The 19,334-nt window shown below is 46.2% G+C and overlaps 1 protein-coding gene and 1 pseudogene across 2 annotated transcripts; both read right to left on the reverse strand.

The window, feature by feature from the left end:
• Positions 1 to 3,506: 3,506 nt before the first annotated feature.
• On the reverse strand, positions 3,507 to 6,103 carry FGFBP3 (fibroblast growth factor binding protein 3). The gene is made up of 2 exons (XM_081862053.1): positions 5,950 to 6,103; positions 3,507 to 4,966 (listed from the first exon to the last, which is right to left on the reverse strand). The coding sequence occupies exon 2, from the start codon at positions 4,874 to 4,876 to the stop codon at positions 4,091 to 4,093; it is 786 nt and encodes a 261-aa protein (XP_081718179.1). The 5' UTR covers positions 4,877 to 4,966; positions 5,950 to 6,103; the 3' UTR covers positions 3,507 to 4,090.
• A 10,053-nt stretch (positions 6,104 to 16,156) lies between these two features.
• LOC309342956 (D(1)-like dopamine receptor pseudogene) lies at positions 16,157 to 18,852 on the reverse strand (annotated as a pseudogene). The gene has a single exon. The product of its transcript is annotated as a D(1)-like dopamine receptor pseudogene (transcript).
• Between the last annotated feature and the right edge of the window lie 482 nt (positions 18,853 to 19,334).

A 19,334-nucleotide genomic window follows, 5' to 3' on the forward strand; every position in this document is an offset into this window, starting at 1 on the left:
ACATAACTAAAGGCAAGTTTTCAAAATGTTTCTTTCATCTAAACGGCTTCCATAGTGAGTCTGAGTTATATCTTTGGTCCAAACATGTTATATTTGGTTGCGCGACTCTTGCAAAAAACCACAGCCTCATGTCTCACCATCCTCTTCCTTTGTACAGGAGCTTTTAGTAAGGGAAACCTTGTAATGTGATGCCATTAACTTTGCAACTTTCTCTGTATTCTAGCAGATAGAGGAACATGCAGTGTCACCTGTTGCTTGACAAAGGAGAGAGAAAATGTGATGTCATAAAGTTGTGGTGCATCCTGAAATAAGGCTTAACGGGAGCAAGGGCGCTCACACAAGCCCCACTCCAGAAATCTTCACATTTATCATAGTCCCAATACTTTGTTGTGCTGTTCAGGGAAGGTTGAGGGGGGTGGTTTCTACCCTTGTAGACCTTCCCGACATACCATGGAGGTCAAGCAAACACAACCCCCTTGCTCAACATGGAAAGGTCAAGGGCTGAATGTGAGATGTGATGCACAGAGGGATGTTGAAAGCAGTAGGGGTGTGTGTGTGTGTCCCTGTTCCACCACCCATGATAGTGTTTCCATGTTCAGACAAATGGCCGAGCACATCTCTAGCATGTGTATCAAATCATAGAATCATAGAATTGTACAGCTGGAAGGGACCACAAGGGTCATCTAGTGCAACCCACTGCAATGCAGGAATCTTTGGTTCGCCATAGGGCTCGAACCCACAACCCTGAGGTCAAGAGTAAACGGGCAAGAGTAAACAAAAGTAAGAATATCCACATTGCTGGGGCAGGGGAAACAATGGCACTTAATTTCATGTAAACTCATTTCATGTCAGAGCTCCCGAAACAGTATTTACTAAAGGTCAGCCTTATGAGGTGGAGAAGATGAAAAATGTTGAGGTGTTTAAAAGGGAACTTAAATGAGAGCTATAAATTCCCTTAGGTGAAAAAAGCTTCTTCTTCCATGCGCATCTCTCTCTCTCTCTCTCTCTCTCTCTCTCTCTCTCTCTCTCCACTGCTGCTCCAGCAACTTCTTCACCATCCTCTTTTCTGATTCAAACATTTTGGTGCCTCAGCAGCACCCAGTGTGGGGCCTTGGGCCCAATCATTCCCATTGTGCTTCTTGCTCCCAAGAACAAAAGAACAAATAGATCAAAGATTTGGGGAGGGGGGGTGCTGCCTAAACAGTGTCACATGACCAGCTATCTCTGGGGTTTGCAACCGTCAAACTGCAAACAGGCCCCCAGCTATCCTTCACTATTCATGTGGAGGCCCAGGTTACCTAGCAACAGCTTCCTGCAGTCATTTGCATAGCTTTATACATGCCTGCGGCTGCTTCCTTATGATAGTTTCTAAACTTTTAGCTATTTCGAGCTTTTTTTTGGGTGCCCCCATGGGTACAGCCTGTCTACCCATGTGGTGGTAGTACCGTGAAGCTGGAATAGTTTCTGTTCCACAGAAGCCCCCAAGCGTCTTCATTCTTCAGCATTTAAGATTCTGTACAGGCACAAGTATCTCCACAGTACTGGAACATGTTACTTTCCATGAAATGCAACGTGCTAGGTGAAATGCTTAGGGCAGTGGTTTTCAAACAGTGTGCCGTGGCACCCTGGGGTGCCTTGAACAATGGTCAGGGGTGCTGCGGCAACACCGGCCTCTACCCCTCTTTCCTTCCCTCCCTTCCTCTGATGCCCTCTCACATCTCTGCCTCTGAAAGGCTTGCACAGCTGTTTGTTGCAGCATCCCTGCCTACAAGCTCCCCAGGTGAATGGTGCCTCTGGGGCTGGCCAGGGGATGCTTCCCAGGCCCCTGTGGGGCAGTAGGAGGAGGCACCTCTCTTTGGGGTGGGGGTGGGGCAGCTCAGAGACCAGAGGCGGCAGCTGCGGCTGCCCAGAGGCCTCTCAAGGAGAGGGGAGAAGAGAGGAGGTTGAGGGGAGCCTCCACAAGGGATGGGTGAGGAGCTGCCAGCTCTGCAGGCAAGGGGTGACATAACTGGGCTTCTGATCCCCACAGGGGTGCTGCAGAAAGAATGTAGTTGGTCAAGGACTCAAAAAGGTTGAAAACCTCTGGCTTATGGCATATTATCCAAGCTCGGATGCTATCCACTTCTGTATCACTTCTGAAAAATCAAAACTGATCACCTGATTGTGAAGTTGGACCCTTCTTGTCTCAAGGGGCTCCTACTTTTATGTCGTGGAAACTGCCAAGATAAAAAGCCCCATTTGTTATGTCAAGCTCATTAAAAAAAACAACACCTCTCTGATTACCTTATTCTTTCATTATCGTTATTCTTTCCTTATTTTATGTGTTTGTCTCTCATTGAAACATAAGCTCCTTAGATTTTTTTTCTTAAAATTCCTCAGGTAGAAGGCGGCAAATATAAGTCTCCCTTCAAGGCTTTTAGAACAAAGATCAACATTCTTACCCTCCAAGATTTTCCCAATTGTTCTTTTACTATAGAAAGCAGTACCTCTTCCCATTTATCATCCTCGTATTTGTTTTTCAGCATCTGCTTAAGTGAAAAGGAAAAATTGGCACATATGTGTAAATGCAAGCACCATTCTCCCAATCAAAACAGGGCAAGTTTTTAGGTAGCTCCCGGCTTGCAATGTTCAGTGCTGTAGTCTCAGGGAAAGTTGACCATGTTCTACAGCTGCATGTACAGAACAGTCCTAAACCGTAATATTGAAAGCAAATTCTGAGAGCTTGATCTCTCTTGGAATTTGCCACTGGATAGAAGCTTTTTAAAGGCAAGGTTTAAAATGTAATCGCTAGGCTTCCCTTGAGAGAAAGTGACATTCTTTGGATAGACTGCGGGAACTATGTCCTATATATATATATATTGTATGATAAGCAAAACTATTGTGCTCTATGTAACCAGTGTGAAATGGGCTATGTGAAGTAGCAAGAGCTCTGATAAAAGTTAGAACAGTCTGTTGATAAAATTGCTGCCACGGCTCTAAGCATAAATCCCAGCAACTGTGATACAAACTATGTGCGTCAAGAACATTTTGACCGATTATGTTGTGGAAGAAGAAGAATCTGACTGAGAGTGGGAGAAAAAACACACCCTACCTAACAGAACGAAGGTCTCCTTTAGTACTTCTCAGAGGCTCCACAGTGCAAGGGAGGTGGAACGCAGAAAGCAATAGCTTATTATGGTGACCCTTCTATTGGCCCATAAATACTGGCTCTTAGCTATTTCAAACATTTGACAATAGGGTGGTACATAAATTCAACCAAGTCACTCTGCATCAATGGCTAGATTCATTAAGATGGAAGGCTAGAACAGTGAATTTAAAACTGGTGGGTGGGTGTGTGCGCCCGTGTGTGCACGCACACACACAATACACAGTTTCCCCAGGAAACTGCTTTGGAGGGATACAAACACATTTAAAAAATACATACCGTTAAATAAAAGTTTGTAAAATGTGATAGCATTGATACTGATAGAGATTTTGACACTGTGTAATGAAATAACAAGCACAGGTTGCTGTAAAATAATTTCATTTATTATTATCATTAATGTAATTACGCCCAGTAGCATCCATTGTGTTAGAGAAAGAACCTTGCGATTATTTTTTAGACATGGCAAAGCCAAATATCTTTTATTAGCTGAGAATTAGCTACTTGATTGTGGGTAGGGAATAAACAGCCTGATGCAACAGGACAGTTTACTTAACAGCTGGAGCACATCTAGCATGGAAGGAACAATGTGTCTTTCATCTTAACCTACCTTTTTCTAGTGCACACCCTCAGCCACTTTGTTAGCAGCTGCTGCAGGATTAGTAGGAATGAGTAAGTTATACATCCCATAAAAGCACAACCGCCGCATCCTGCCTCCCCTTCCTCAAATCTTCACCCACGCTCTGTTGGCGCTCAAAAACTCCCATCCCACTTGACTCTATTCACCCCTGCCTCCATTTTGCCCTCATCCCAAACCACCACATTTGCCTTCATTCCTTCCAACACTATCTCTACCTAGGCTGTCTGCTGTATACTCTGCCTTTAACCCCCCTTGCCTTTAACCCTCCCCCCCACCCCGTGCCCCACCCTTCTCCCAATTCTCCAGGTTCAGCCGTTCCAGAAATTCACAAAGAAGTTACATAGCGAATGCCACTTCTCTTCGCAGTAGGCCTCGACCACGCCTGCATTGAGCTCTGTGGGCTGCTCCGTGCCTCCTGCGACCGATGTAGGTTGCATGCTGGAGGGCTGGGTTGGGGCCGCTGAGGAGCCGGGGCCTCCTTTCCTCTTCCCCTCTTTGTTTCGCTTGGCTGGGGCCTCCGCCTTGGCTGGGCTGCTGATTGCCCTATTCCTAGGCGCCTGAGGTGGCTTCTGTGGGGCTGGCGCATCCTTGGCACGGCCTTTCCCCTTGGATTTACCTTTAGCAGTCCCCTCAGTGGCCCCCGGGGCGTCAGTGCCGGGAGCGGTGGGCACCAGGTGTAGCTGCGCTTCCGAAGTCCCCTTCTTGCTACTGCAAAGCCGGGATTTGAGCGGGCTGCCGTCCTGGCATGGGTGCTGCTTCTTGCGGAGTTTGCCCAGGATCTGCTTCCAGAACTGGCGGCCTTTGGAGCTGTAGGCAGCGCATAGCTCTGGCTGGCCCCGGTAGACACATTGCTGCCTCTTCCCACCCTCCTCTCCAGGCTGGTGGCAGCTGAGCAGGAGTTCGGTGGCTTCTTCGCCAGAGATCACCTGCCAACTGCACAGGTGTTTGTCACGGGTGGAGAACTGTCCAGACTGTGTCCATGGCGAGGAAGCGGGCTTCACTTTTTCGCTGCTCTCTTTGATCTTCCTGCCGGTGGTGCCTTCCAGGCAGCTCAGGAAGAGAAGGGTGAGCGGAAGGGTTTGGGGGAGCCTCATTTCCTGAAGTCAGGGGAGCTGTTGACATTTATCATTCAAAAGCATCCGTGATAGAATCTCAGGTGAGGGGCCCTCTACATTCCCAAAGTCCTATAGAGGAGAGAGATATAAGTCAGCTGTGGACACACACTGGGCAGATAAAGATGAGCAGTGATAGCTCATTGCAAGCAATGCATTCTTCTTATCTCGAATTCTCAAACCTTCACTGGCATAAAATTCTTTTTAACTCACTGTGTGACCCTCAGCAGTGGGTAACGCCTCCAGTACCTACCCTCTGTACAAAGCAGACACTTGTTATGTTTGTTATGCATGTGTGCCAACCTGGTATTTTGTGTTCCTAACAGCACCCCCTGGGATACCCAATAGCTTTTATGCAGTTATATCAATGGTGCTGGATTTTGGTAGTAAGCAAAACTCCTCTGCATCTTTTGTTTTACACAGAGAAAGACTAAAAACTTGGCAATCTTAAGTAGAAAAGCCACCCCTGTCTACATTCAACAGAGGAGTTGCATTCCTGTTTGAGTGCCATCCATGTGGTTAAAGGGATTGTCCTGACAACATTATGACAACATTAACAAACAAACACAAATTCGTTTAAGATGCATTCAGAGTAAGCACCGTTGTTCTCAATTGGCTTACGTCTGAGTAAACACATATAAGATTGTGTTGTTAGAAATCTATCAGATTTCTTTCTATGATACCAGAAAAGTGATAGCAAGGTTTCGTTGAAGTGCTCTTTTCAACTGCTGCCTTCCTCTCTTCTCCATGCCCCCGTCCTGCTTTTAACAAAGACATTTCAAACTCCCAATTTCTTTCCTGCTTTCCAGGTTTTCTTTCATGCATTTTCCAAATGCAAAACCATCTCTCCAGTTTGGTGCTGCTCTTAAGACATAATGAATCTGTTGGTTAATTTGGATGTGAGATCACTGGTTTCATGGTGCAAAAAACAAATATTTTTGCTTATTGCAGCACCAAAGAAACCGCATGGGAGGATCCCCAAACTTGTCACCAAGCTAAATTAAACAGTTCCAGTACTAATCCCCCCCCCCACTCCTTCTGGCGGTTATACTTACAGTTCATTGCAAGAGGCAGAGAGCTCTCCAGGAAAACTGCAAGCCTGCATGTAACTGTAGTCTCTGTTAGAGAACTGTACTAAGCATGCATGTGTTATCAACAGTCCAGTAGGGTCCAGCCACAGCCGATGCCCCTCCCCAGTCTTATGCATGCAAACACACACACAGAGACACACAGACACACACACACACACACACACAGAGCAAGAGGAGAATCCAGAAAACAAACCTCTCGACAAAGAGCAATCATGTTCTGTTCTTTATGTATTTATAGGCAACGTACTGAATAGCTAAATAAAATGATCCCAATACTCACTGGCAGAATTTATTACTGCTCATCTCACAGTAGCCTCCACTATCTGCTCTGTTCAATTTAATCACTCTACAGCATTAGCTCTATTGCAAAGTAATGATCATTCACGGTACCCATTCAAATAGTTCTTACTATTAAGATGGCCATGGCAGGTTCTGCTCCTTGTAGGCGAAAGCGTTGCATTTGCTTAGACTACAGCCATTTGTTTTGTAATGTTGCCTAACACCTCAAAAATGAATTTAACTGTCAAGGAGCCAAAGCAACACAACTTTAATGACAACTGTCTGCCGAAAGTTTGGAGCAATGAAATCAACTATCCCTTTAAGTTTGTACCACTTTTAGAGAGAGAGAGTACATAAGATGTTGTTTTGCTGGTACACGACTACAACCAAATTGAATAAAATTGTACAGAACACAGTCACACAAAATGTAAGATCAAGCCTTTTCAGTTAATCTTTTATGTTGCAAAGGTAATTTGTTGGAAGCCTACAGAGCTTGAAGCTCAGTGACTGCTAATTTTTTTTTTAAAAAAAATAATCTCTACTGCAGTTGATATTATTATTATTATTATTTTACAATGCAGCCTTGTAAATAAGCATGCTGAAGTTGCTAGCTGATTAAACATTGTGCTAGTCTGCCCGTACATAGCAGTGTTGCTCATTTGTAGCATGTCAGTGACCTTGAAGGGGGGGGGGACAGCTTGAGAGAGATGGATAGTTCTTCTTTAATTTTAAAAGTTTCATGCGTGGTAGAAGTGTCTGAACTGGTGGTTTACTTATAAATCAGTCATAATGGAATTTTATGGTGTTAGTTGTAGAATTTCTTTCGAATGTGTATGGAAAAGAAAGGTATACATATTTTAAATAAATATTGTTAAATAATTACATTCCCCCCCCCCTTTTGCAACACAGCAGATTTAATACAACGGCTGCAGGAGCTATTTTCATAGTCTCATCAGCTATTCAAAAGAGCAAATAATCCATTTTTCAGCATAAAGGAGACACCTAGTGGCCATTTTTTTAAAAAGCAGGGATGACTTCTCTTCTAATACTGTAGTGCAGGGGCTACTGAAAGTGGATCCTGAGAGGTTTCTTACACCTTTTTCTTTGAAGAGTCTTTTTTTTTTTTTTTAGAACATCTGAAAAGGGCACGAGACGTGAAATACTGAGTATTCTGATTACTTGAAATTAATTGTTGTGAGAAGTTGTTCGCTGCTCTAAGTGTTCAGGCTCTGATCAGTTAAAAATGTAAACCAACATAAATAAATGAGATTAATGTGCAAAGGTAATCTTAGAATTCACTCTCTGTGTAGGATTTCTCCATGCAATCTGACTGAATAGTACCAGACGACACGTAGATTGTTCATACACAGAGCCTTTCCACAAATAGCTTATACATGTATAAGCTTTATGTTTGGAGGGCAAGAAGAGGTTTTCTGTCATGATCCTGATTCCCTTCCATTTACTGAGTCTATATAATTAATATACAGTGTCTGTGGGAGAAGCTTCAGAATTGCTCACAGCTTCCCTTTAAGGCAGGGGTCACTCATGCTGCAGTTACAGTGCTGTGGCAGGAAAAATGTGGCTCGCATCTCTAGTGGGTCTGCAACATACACGAGTTTTGGAGCAAGAGCTTTCTATTTCAGATCCTTACAGTGAAACCCTAAGGATAATTACTCAGAAGGACAATGCACTATTATGTTCTATGGAGCTTACTTACTTCCAGGAGTGTGTGCATTGGATTGAACCACTTACCTGAGAGAAAATCCCATTGAAGCATACTTCTGAGTAAACATACTGCTAGGAAGGTTGCACACCATCCTTAATCTCTGCCAAGGGGGTAGCCAAATTCCTGGAGGTTCCAGGAGATCACCCACTGTTGTGTTTCTGTTGGAAAAATCAAGACACAGCGGACGCTAGTGTCTTTTAAGAAATATGGTTCATTTTGTACCTTCAATGGATGGGGTGCAGAACATTATATCCCAAGAGTGTCTCTCCTTGCCCCTCTCATAGCTTCAGCAAGGCTGGGTCCAAAGCAGTGGTCAGTCATGGCTCCCAATTTCTCAGTGCAACCTCTTCCAGCCAGTGCCAAGATGGTTTTGCGTATTTCCTGTTTCTTTCCGGAATACCTTTAGATTTCAAAAAGGACAAATTTTCCTGTGACATCACACACATACACACCACCTCCTGGTTGGGGAGGGGGACAGTTCTTTTCCATTGCCAATGACCCTAAATGGCTAAATACTGGTTCCCCATTGTTCCTTAATAGCTCTGCATTTAACGAGCCTGGCCAGGCTCATTTGCTAATTGTCTGGCACAGTTCTGCAGCTTCTATTTCCCCCTCATATCTCAAGTATTATGTAAATACTAGTGTTTATTAATTTCTCCTATTCACTAACAGACTCTGATACTCTAGATCTATGACACTATCAAACCAGAACTCAAGCCTCTGCCAACTTCCCTGATGCAGCTTACTGGCAATCATAATAGCCAGAAGGTAGGCAATCCCAGCCTTCATTGGGATGCAAAACTGCACTTTCTTATATCACTTGCATACCAAAAATGATTTAGAACATGAGCGGCTTCTGCCTCACACTGTGGAAATAGGACTTGGATAGAATGAAAATGCATTGATCTAGGGAAGAAAGAGGTCGTTTTCAGCCTGAAATACACCACACAGTTATCATCCTGCGTGTAACTGAAATCTCTGAGACAATTACCTTAAGCTTCTGAACCAAAGGATTTATTAGCACACCACACTGGCTTGAACATGAAGCAGCTCATAATGACAGGGGTGATAACTATGGTTAGCTTTCAAAGCAGGACTACACTGTTCTGAGAATCTCTGCTGCACTCTCAGGAGCTCAGCTACTGGGAACAGATAGATTTCTCTGAGAATGAAAACAAAGCTTTCCAAAGGTGTAATGCCGTTCACTGAAATCTGTCCTTGCAAGTCCAATTTTCATATGGCTTTAATGCTAACCTTGATTGTGTTGCTTTTTACATTCATTTCTACTTAGAATCCACTACCGTGGCTGGCTTTGCCCCAAAGGCCAAGTTCAGCATGGAGGCTGCTCAGCTCTTAATCATCTGGCATCACGTAACAATGTTAGGTGACCAGCCCACTCAGTGTGGCACTTGCAGACAGCCTTGTGCAGTGCTTTAAAGCCTCACCGATGAGCAGCTGATTAACAGGGTTTCAGAGTGCTATGTGTAACATGGGGATTTGTAGATGCCACCAATCAGATGACAAGCTTTCCAATAGACAAATAGTTGCTGTTGCACTCAGGTCTTGTGAGCTTCCTAAAGGCCCCTGGTTGGGTCCTATGACAGGATGCTGAACTAGATGGTACTTTGGCCTAATCCAGTAGGACTCTTCTTTTGTTTTTAAAAGCCATATGTTGTCCCCCCAAAGCAGCCAACAATATGAGGAGGCTATTTTGAAGAGGGTATGGACTGAGGATGGGATAGTGACCAAGAACCCACAGTTCCTTAGTGTAAACATAACAAAAATGGGAGGCTAATGAGGTTCTCCAAAAACGAGCTATGACTAACAAACAATTTCATTTTTCACTTCCTGCTAGTATGACTGCTCCAAAATGAACTAAGATTGTCAGCTGGGGACACTGTCCTTCAAGTCTCACTTCAACCAGAAAAGTCACCAAGGTCACATCCACAGCATACATTTAATGCACATTTAAAGGGCATAGCTTCCCTCAGATAATCCTGGGAATTGTAGCTTGTGTGTTAAATCATGTGCTTGGACTCTAGTACTCTCCAGATTTTCTGGTGCGCACTCTCAACATCCCTGACTGTGGCTGATGGGAGTTGGCTCCAACAACAGCTGGCCACAGGTTCTCCATCCCAACACAAGGTGATATCATCATCATCATCTAGACAGCTGAGGAATGTTCTTCCTTCTACCAAAATAGATGCTCAGGACAGCTGCTGGAGCAATGCACAGGTGTCAGAATGCATGGGAACACTGTGTTGGTAGAGAAACTAGGAAGTTTATTTGCATGACCAGGATGAACATATGTGGAGGTGAATCAGGAGAGAGGAACAGGGAGAATGACAGGGATGAATGTGGAGGTGGAGGTATACAGTATTCACAGCCTGTTCTTTTCTTCCCACAGACCTAGCAAGCTGTGAAGATATCGAACAAAATGTAAACACGCTCGCTATGGTGTGGTGATTCAAATGACGGCCAAAATTAGTGGAGTAAAAATGTTCTAGCAAAAAACAAATAGAACTGCCAGCAAACTCTTTCAGTGCTTACTACAAAGTCTGCTCTGAAAAAATGTGTGCCTTGCAGTGGAAGGTGTGGCAGTTCTACACGGTTGCAGGAGAATCCCACTGAGGGTGTGCAACGTGGCACAGTTGAGAAAATGTGTCAAAATATCCATTGTACTGTTTGCACATAATCAGACCCCAATCAAGGTGATGAGGGAGAAGCTACACTTGACTTCTGTTCTTCTTCAAATTGCCAGCATGGGGGCCTGATCCAGATCATGCGTAGGGAGCATTTTAATGTTCACTTGACTTTCTCTTCTTCTTCTTCTTCTTCTTCTTCTTCTTCTTCTTCTTCTTCTTCTTTGGTAATCACCACCATCATTTTATTTGTATGCCGCCTTTCCACAGTTAAAACAATGCTCAAGACGACTTACAATACGAAAAGATTTGCATAATTACAAACATAGCAAAGTGGTCCTAAAAATAAATAAAACACATTAAAAACTACATAACCAAACTGGACCATTTCCACATAAAAACGACGATACAAAAAGTTAATATCCGTAACAACAGCAAAATCTCCCTATGAAACTTTCCCCCCAATACCCCAGTCCGTGCTGGACAGCAGCCTCAGCAGCAGTCCTTATGAGGCCAGTCAGGCCCCGCCCTAGGCCAGGTGGAGAGAAGCAGTAACGGGATCCTCAGGCTCTCGGCAGGGGAGATGCAAACTGCAAATGTGGGTCTCCCCCTACTCTCCCCCCGCCCCAAAAGAGGTTGGAGTAGTGTTCTCCTCACCCGTTATCTTCACAATGACCCTGTGGACACTGGCGGAGGAAGGGTGTGTGGTGGGTGCGGTCCGCCCCAGGTGTCATCCCTGAGGGGGTGTGATATCGCCGCCCCAACCCCCGGGACACTCACTGCTCACCACGGTTGGCTAGCCCCGACCTCTGCCTGTGGGGTAACATGGACTAAGAGATAATGACTGACCTAAAGTTACCCAACAGATTTGCTAGCTGTGAGGATGTGTTGTCACATAATCCAGCCAATGAGCTCATTTTACTAAAACTCAGATATGGGGAACCGTTTAAGACTTTTATTTTTACTCCCAGTTGTTGTCATCTTTGTGCCCGGTTTAGTAATGAATATCACATATCTGCTTTATGTTCAAATGCACTTTGGGGGCCAAAAGAGGGAATACTGGGATATGACGGCATAACTGTTGATAGGTTTCTTGACAAGAGGTTCATTTGGAGCTCAAGTGAAACAGATGGATGCATCACAGTTTCTTCTTAAGGATCACTGCTATTTTGGAACGGTATAATGAGCCATACTGCTGCGTAACCTAGGGGCCCATATTGAAACTCTGTCTAGATAATTATTCCTAGAGTTCTGTTTCTGTAATAATAATAGTAAGTTCAGTTCTGCTCAAAGTAGAGCTCACTTTCAAAATCACAGTGCTACTAATTTGGAAGAAATATACGTAAAAGGTAAAGGACCCCTGGGCAGTTAAGTCCAGTCGAATTTGATTATGGGGTGCATCACTCATCTCCACTTTTGGGCCGAGAGAGCATATAAAATGCCTGCCAGTTGCATCTAAAGCTAGCAAAGTTCATGGCACTTTCATTCATCCAGGAAGAACTGTAATTTCCCCCCAGCTCTGTAGTGATTAATATTCTGTATTCCCATGCTAGCTTTCACTTTGTTATATTTCAGCCTTTTTGTTTCAAACCAATGTACTGTATACCTACCAAATTCTGCTTTAATTGTAATGGTTTCCCCCCAAGAGTACTGTAATAGGAAATGGTGTGTGTGTGTGTGTGTGTGTGACCTTGTTGTGTTTAAGCCACTAATGTGTACATACCCTCAGCTAAGTGTTTTGCAAGAAAATGGATATTGGTGATCTGACTGCTACTTGCATTTCTGAGAAAACAATCATACATTCAGACTGCTGTCAACTGTATAGAATTATACTCAACAGATATAAAAGTCAGCATTCATGACTTCATTTTATGGAAAAATTGGCAATATGCATAAAGCAATCTTTTCCACTTTTGTAGGGGTAAGCAATAATTTTGCAAAGTACTTTTAATCCTTTATAATTTATATAAAACATTTAGTGAAATATATCCAACTGACTACTTACATAATGACTTGACTGTGTTTCATCTGAATACAACCTTCTCAGGAAAAAGTGTTAAGATTTTGCTGGCCTAATATTACATTCCTTGTGCAAATGTAAATCAAGTCCATTCAAACAGACAATGGGCGACATCCAATGATGTCTGCTCGCTTGTGCAACAGAAATCCATGTGTGCAGGGGACTTCCACCTTGTCTTCTCCCCCATCCAGCCACTTGCATGTCCTCAGAGCAGATTTGGAGGCACACAGGGGTTCCCATATACCAGCAACCCATCATATTAACTAGGGGTTAGCTCATCTTTGGTCCTCCAGATGTTGTTTGACTCCAGCTGCCATCAGATTCAGCCACCATAGCAAACAGCCAGGGATGAGACAGCCATTGACAACATCTGGAGGGCCAAAGTCTTCCCACCTCTGCTTTAGTTGGTCTTGTGCATTACTGACTTAATTCAAAAAGTGGTAGGTCTGTTTGGGCAATCTCCTACTCACTTTCCTGAGTGGGACCTTGGACTTCTGCCTCCAAGCCTTGATAGCCACGGTGCCTGAAATCCATCTATGAAAACTATATGCATGCATTTCCCAATTCAAAAACAGATCTGTAGCAGCTCCCTTGCTAGATTGGAGTGTTTTAAAAAAACTCAATATACCAGTGTGAGAGCTTGGACCATGTAATGAGTCTTGATCTGGTGACCTGGCACAAATGCTACAAAATCTAGAGGCAATAGAGATTATGGCTGTTCTTGTCAACATGATTTTTGTCACTGAGACAAAAGGATAGGAAAACAGTACGCCTGTTTGATGTAGCTGTATTATTACACTGGATTCAAATGAAAGAAGTGTTCATTTTGGCAAAATTGTACCAAGATTTTAAAGAGCCTTTCTTTAATAGCCAAGTTGGATTTTCCCCCCTTATGCATTTCTGCTAGAAGATTTCATTTTCCAGAGAGCCAAACAGTACCATAAAAAAAGAGAAACAAATAATTACATTTCCCATATAATCATATCTTCATTAGAACTTGTGCAACCCCACTGGCTTCACATTTCTTTTGAACAGCATAATCCCAATATAGAACAGCAGCCTATACAAGCTTAAATACCAATGTAATAGATGATATTTTAAGCCCAGAGCAAGCCCTGTTAAATACAAGCACAGGGGCTAGGTAACTGTGCCCCACATGATGTATTTTACATAACTTGTAGAGTATTGTTTTAATAGAGATCTTGGGGGGCTTTAAACATACATACAAGAGGAAGGCAAAAATAAACTTCCATTGATTTATACATTCAGTTACCATCAAAGAAGATTTAACCTTATAAATTGTACAGCTCTGTTAAAAGTTGTGGGCAGCACAGTAAGATGTGAAATAATTACTGCACTGCGCCTGGGCATAATTTACACAGCTCATTACCATAATGTCAAAGCACATATTTATATATGTACAGAAACATGCAATTAACCATCTGTCTTCACATCCCTGGTAATGAAGCAGATGATAATGCTTTTCTCAGTCCCGTCCACCCTTCTACAGCTGCTCTGCAACAACAGGAACTCGCAGTGCCATCAAAGCCTTAGGCTCTTGTACACATTTACTGTAGCTCCAGCACACTCCCACTGCTGGTGCTTGAAGCCGTGTACGCATGGCATTGGCCAAAATTCATACCTATCTTGATGCCATCCCATTTGCAAACGTGAGCCACATTCACTTTGCAGTGAAACTGAGGTGTGTACACTTGAGACAGCTGTTGCACATGCACAGATGACAGTTGGTTGCTTTGGGGTGGAAATTGCAGTCCAACAATATCGAAAGCAACATCTATAGAGCCAAACGTTCCCCACCCCGTGCTTAGGGCAATCAGGATCAGGGGTGTACAAAGGGGGGTGCGGAGGGTGCCCGGGGCAGTGACAAGATGGCCCGCTGCCTCCCCCACCTGTAGAGTGATGGAGGGTGCGCACACAGTCGGTGTGGGCACCGCTCACGCCGCATTCGCATGGCGTCCGTACAGGCTGCCATGCCTGCATGGTCCGCACGGGCTGCTGCTTGTGCACAGTGTCCATACGGGCGTCCGTATGGGCTGCTGCTTGCGTGGTGACCATATGGGCTGCCGCGGGCACAGTCCCTACAGACGTCACATGTGCGCAGTCCCTACAGACGTCACACATGCGTCACCAGGCGATTTGCCCCGCCCCTCAGCAGAGAGGGTTCCTCCGCCACTGATCAGGATGATGTCAGCACCAATATCTTGGCAGAGTGAAAGAGGGTGGGGGCAGATAAGTGTTGCACATGGGGGCTTCCTGTTCCAAAGACTGGTGAATGCATTAAGATACAGTGGTACCTCGGGTTACATACGCTTCAGGTTACAGACTCTGCTAACGCAGAAATATTACCTCGGGTTAAGAACTTTGCTTTAGGATGAGAACAGCGGAGGTGCAGCGGGAGCAGGAGGCCCCATTAGCGAAAGTGGTGCTTCAGGTTAAGAACAGTTTCAGGTTAAGAACAGACCTCCAGAACGAATTAAGTTATTAACCCGAGGTACCACTGTACTTCAATTTCTTAAATATCTGTTTCAGCTCCTCTCACATCACAGAGTTGGGAATCATGGCTCTTGTGTTAGACCATGCTTGCTCAAACTCAGCCCTCCAGATGTTTTTGGCCTACAACTCCCATGATCCCTAGCCAACAGGACCAGTGGTCAGGGATGATAGGAACTGTAGTCTCAAAACATCTGGAAGGCCGAGTTTGAGGAAGCCTGTGTTAGACAATCAACCTTCAGTCTTACCATTGCCTCTAGATACACCCTAAGAGAAAGACTAGTAGATCGCTACTCAGTTATGCAGGAAAGAACTTTCGTGCAGATTGTTGCAGACTCAGGAGTAATGTCTAAGGCTCCAACCAATGCACACTTACCTAGGCATAAGACCCACTGCACACGCTAGGACTTCTGTTCTGATCAAACATGCAAAACTTCACTGGACCCAACCATATGAGCTGGGTGCCAATGGATGGGTCCCAAGTGATTGGGCCCTGCCATTTTAGTTAGGTCATGATCCCAACTGTGAAGAAGCCATGCATGGCAGATAGAGCTATCAGTGGCTATTAAACATGTAATAGTGAACCCCTGGAGACAGACAGACAGGCCGTGTATCCATAGCAATGACCAGAGGAGGAATGACCGCTGGGTGGAGCACAGAGAGGAGAAACACTAAGGTGCACCTGTAGAAGCAAAACTGGACACCTTCATCTGTCCCAGCTGCAATCAAACATGTCTCTCCTATATCAATGTCTACAGCCACAGCAGGAGCTGTAACTCTGTTTGACTAAAGCTGTTTGGCTTTACCCTGAAGGCGCACTCTTACATTGTCTCCTAAGTCAGACAGATGCCAACAACAAGTGAGCCATCCTCACAGTTGATTGGACAGCATAGATATCCCGAAATAAATAAGTAGTTCTGACAGCTATGTGATACCTCCAGAATCAGAGCCAGTGCACCTCTGAATACCAGTCACTGGGGAACAACAGTAGGAGACAGCGAAAGGCCTCGTGTCCTGTTTGTGGGCTTCCTATTCACATCTCGTTGGCCATTGGGGGAAAAGAAAATGCTGGACTAGATATGCCTTCAGTCTGAACCAGCAGGACTCTTCTTATGTGATTGTGTTCCTTTGTGGCCACTACATGGTTCCATCCACATACTGCTGGGATGTGGCAGTAAAGATTCTAGTGCCCAGTAATCTCTGCAAAGGGATCAAGAGTCTCCAAAGATACTACAGCCTCACATTCAGAGGGGAGCAAAGCTGGCAGGTGAAGGTTTTTGCTGTTGCTCCTCTGAGCGGCCTGACGTGAGGACCATATCTCTTTCTCTGGCAGGCTTCCTCCATTGCTCTCGCCTTCTCCTTGGGAGCTCACTGTGTGGGGCAGGGATCGATGCCAGGCAGCAATGGTGGGGAGAGGCGATGGAACTGGCTCTCCTCCGCTCTTGTGGGAGGAGGAGTCGTGGTGATAGGAGACTAGCTCGTGGCTTAGGTTGACTCTCTCCACGGCGGACCTGCCTGGAGCCCAACAAGGGCGGCGGTGGCAGCCCAACAGGCTGCTGAAAGCCTTCCGAAAGTCCACATTGAAAGCGTAGATCACTGGGTTGACCGAGGAGTTGGCCCAGCCAAGCCACATGAAAATGCGGAAAGTCGTCTGGCTGACGCAGAGAGCTTGCCCAGAAACCCCGCTGCCTGGCCTCAGTTCGCAAAAGGGTAGCAGGCAGTTAAGGACAAAGAAAGGCAGCCAGCAGCAGACAAATACCCCCACGATGATGGACAACGTCTGGAGGACCTTGGTCTCCTTGCAGAGCGAACTGCGCAGCGAAGAGGCAGGCTCTTTCCCCTGCGCAAAGCCCAGCCCTCTGGCCTTTTCTAGAGACGAGATGCGGCGGATCTGAGCCTGGGCGATGCGGTAGATCCTTGTGTAAGTGCCAATCATGATGGACACGGGGATGTAGAAGCTGACCAGGGAGGAGGTGATGGCATATGTGGGGTTGAGCCGGGCGTCACAACGTGGCAACTGTAGGTCAGTCCCCTCCTGCTCCTCGACTCTGTGCCAATGGAGCTGGACAGGGATGAAGGAGATGAGGACAGAGAGGGTCCAGGCCAGGGCGATCATGGCGGAGGCCAGGCCCCGGGTCATCCGCTGCTCATAGCGGAAGGGGCTGGCGATGGCCCAGTAGCGGTCGAGGCTTATGATGCAGAGATGGAGGATGGAGGCTGTGGAGCACATGATGTCGGCGGCCACCCACGTGTCGCAGAAACGGGTGCCAAAGAGCCACACCCCGCCCACCGCCTCAGTGACTGCCTGCCAGGGCATGACCAGCAGTGCCACACACAGGTCCGACGAGGCCAGTGACAGCACAAACCAGTTGGTGACTTTGGCGCGCAGGTGGCGAAACCGGACGATGGCCAGGCAGACCAGGGCGTTGCCCAGCAAAGTGCTCAAAACCAGTAGCCAGAGCAAGCAGAGGCCTAGCACCACCCCATTCCCGCCAGGGGCCCGGGGCTCCAGGGGCCCCTGGCTGCCGTTGGAGGCGTTCTCCATCAGAGGGCGCACAGGGGCTCCCGGCGCCGAGCGCCGTCCAGGACGATCTCCTATGGCCGCCACCCGCGCGCCCCAGAGAACTGGGTCCCCGCCGCCTCTTCGACTGCATCAGAGACGTGGCTGCGGCTCCCGGAAGCATCGTGGGGAAGCACTCGATCCTGAGCCTGGAAGGGGCGCATCAAGAGCTTCGCGCAGCGCCGCCGACGCCGCGGAGGAAAGATCTTGGTTAGCAGCAGATTGGCTAGTTGGAATGAACGCGGATCCGAGAGCGAAAGTTCCCCGACGCCGCTCGCTCGCTGCCTTCCTCTCGCGGCCAGATCCAAGCGTCGTCTGTGCTTCCCGGGCTTCTGGGCATCCTCCGGTGCTGCAGGAGAAGGTGAGGCAGAGAAAGCCGCGACGGTTTCCACACTATCTGTCCGTTTGGGTTTGGCAGTCGGGGCGGCACTGGGACGCCTTGTTCCCTACGTCTCGTGCGCGGCGGCGGCGGCAGGAGGCGAGAGAAAAGCACGTGGGGAGGGATCCGTGCGCGCGATCCTGTGAACTGATCGGCGGTCGCCTTGCGGGGACCCCTTGAGCTGCTCGCTCGGGATCGCTTCACTCAGCCATGGCTTACGATTGGATAAAATGTCAGAGATGCCAGGGCTCAGCTGTGGCTGCTCAGCAGAACTGATGGTTCAGTCCTTCGTCGAACCCCGCCCCGCGCCCCATAGCTTCTTTTCTTGTCCTGCCCGTCGCGCCCTCTGATCTGCCTCCTTTCCTGCCTCCCCGGTCCCCCCCCCCGCCCCCACTGCGCCCTGCTGAGCTTCTAACAGGCACAAATTCTGTAGGTGCGATTTTCACTGACACGAAAAAACTGCGAGCAAGGAAGCTTTACCTGTTGAAATTTTGCCTGCTATACAGAATACCGTCGTCAAAAGCACAGGTGTAGTCAAAGCACATAGAAATAAAATATGTATTATTATTATTTTTTAAACACCAATGGCAATTGTGGCCACATTTGAGGAAACTTAAGAGGATAATTATCAGACTTATTTTCTAAATAAGAGAATGCTGCATCATAGACGGTGGTCCTATGCATCATTGATGTAGCTTAAGATGCAAAAACAGAGGAAAGTGGAGATATGTAAAGACAAGTACAAAAAGCCATCCAGGGTTCCTTTACCTTTTATAATAAATACTGCATGACACACTGTCTGAGTTATCATCTTCCAGCACACCCGTTTTGGTGATTAAAGCAGAAACAGGCACAACTTTTAAAAAATGTTTGAGCTGTGAAACTGATATGACATCTTGTGAAAAACTGTTGGCTTTAAAATAAGAAGCCAGCTGGATTTAATTTGAGTGGGGACTGCTAACAACACGATTAAAAAACAACTGTTTTTGTGCTGCAATGGTTGCAAATTGTGGAGGGCAATCCTGACCCCTGGTTTGTGCTGCTGGAGCGAGTTAGGATGAGGCAGAGGTGTCATGGCTTCATGGCTACATAACCCCCCACCCCAAAGTCTGCTGAAAGTGCCACTGCCAGCCAAAATGGGGTGACCCCAAATGGGGCATTGGGGGGGGGGAGAGACTAGGAGATGGAGAGGCCATTTTCTGGAGAGGGCAGTGGCGTAGCGTGGGTTGTCA

This window comes from Podarcis erhardii (genome assembly GCF_964252035.2).
Source record: "Podarcis erhardii genome assembly, chromosome: 5".
Lineage (NCBI taxonomy): Eukaryota > Metazoa > Chordata > Lepidosauria > Squamata > Lacertidae > Podarcis > Podarcis erhardii.

Coding starts and splice junctions, on each gene's coding strand:
- FGFBP3 (XM_081862053.1), bottom strand. CDS start 4,876: ATGAGGCTCCCCCAAACCCTTCCGCTCACCCTTCTCTTCCTGAGCTGC.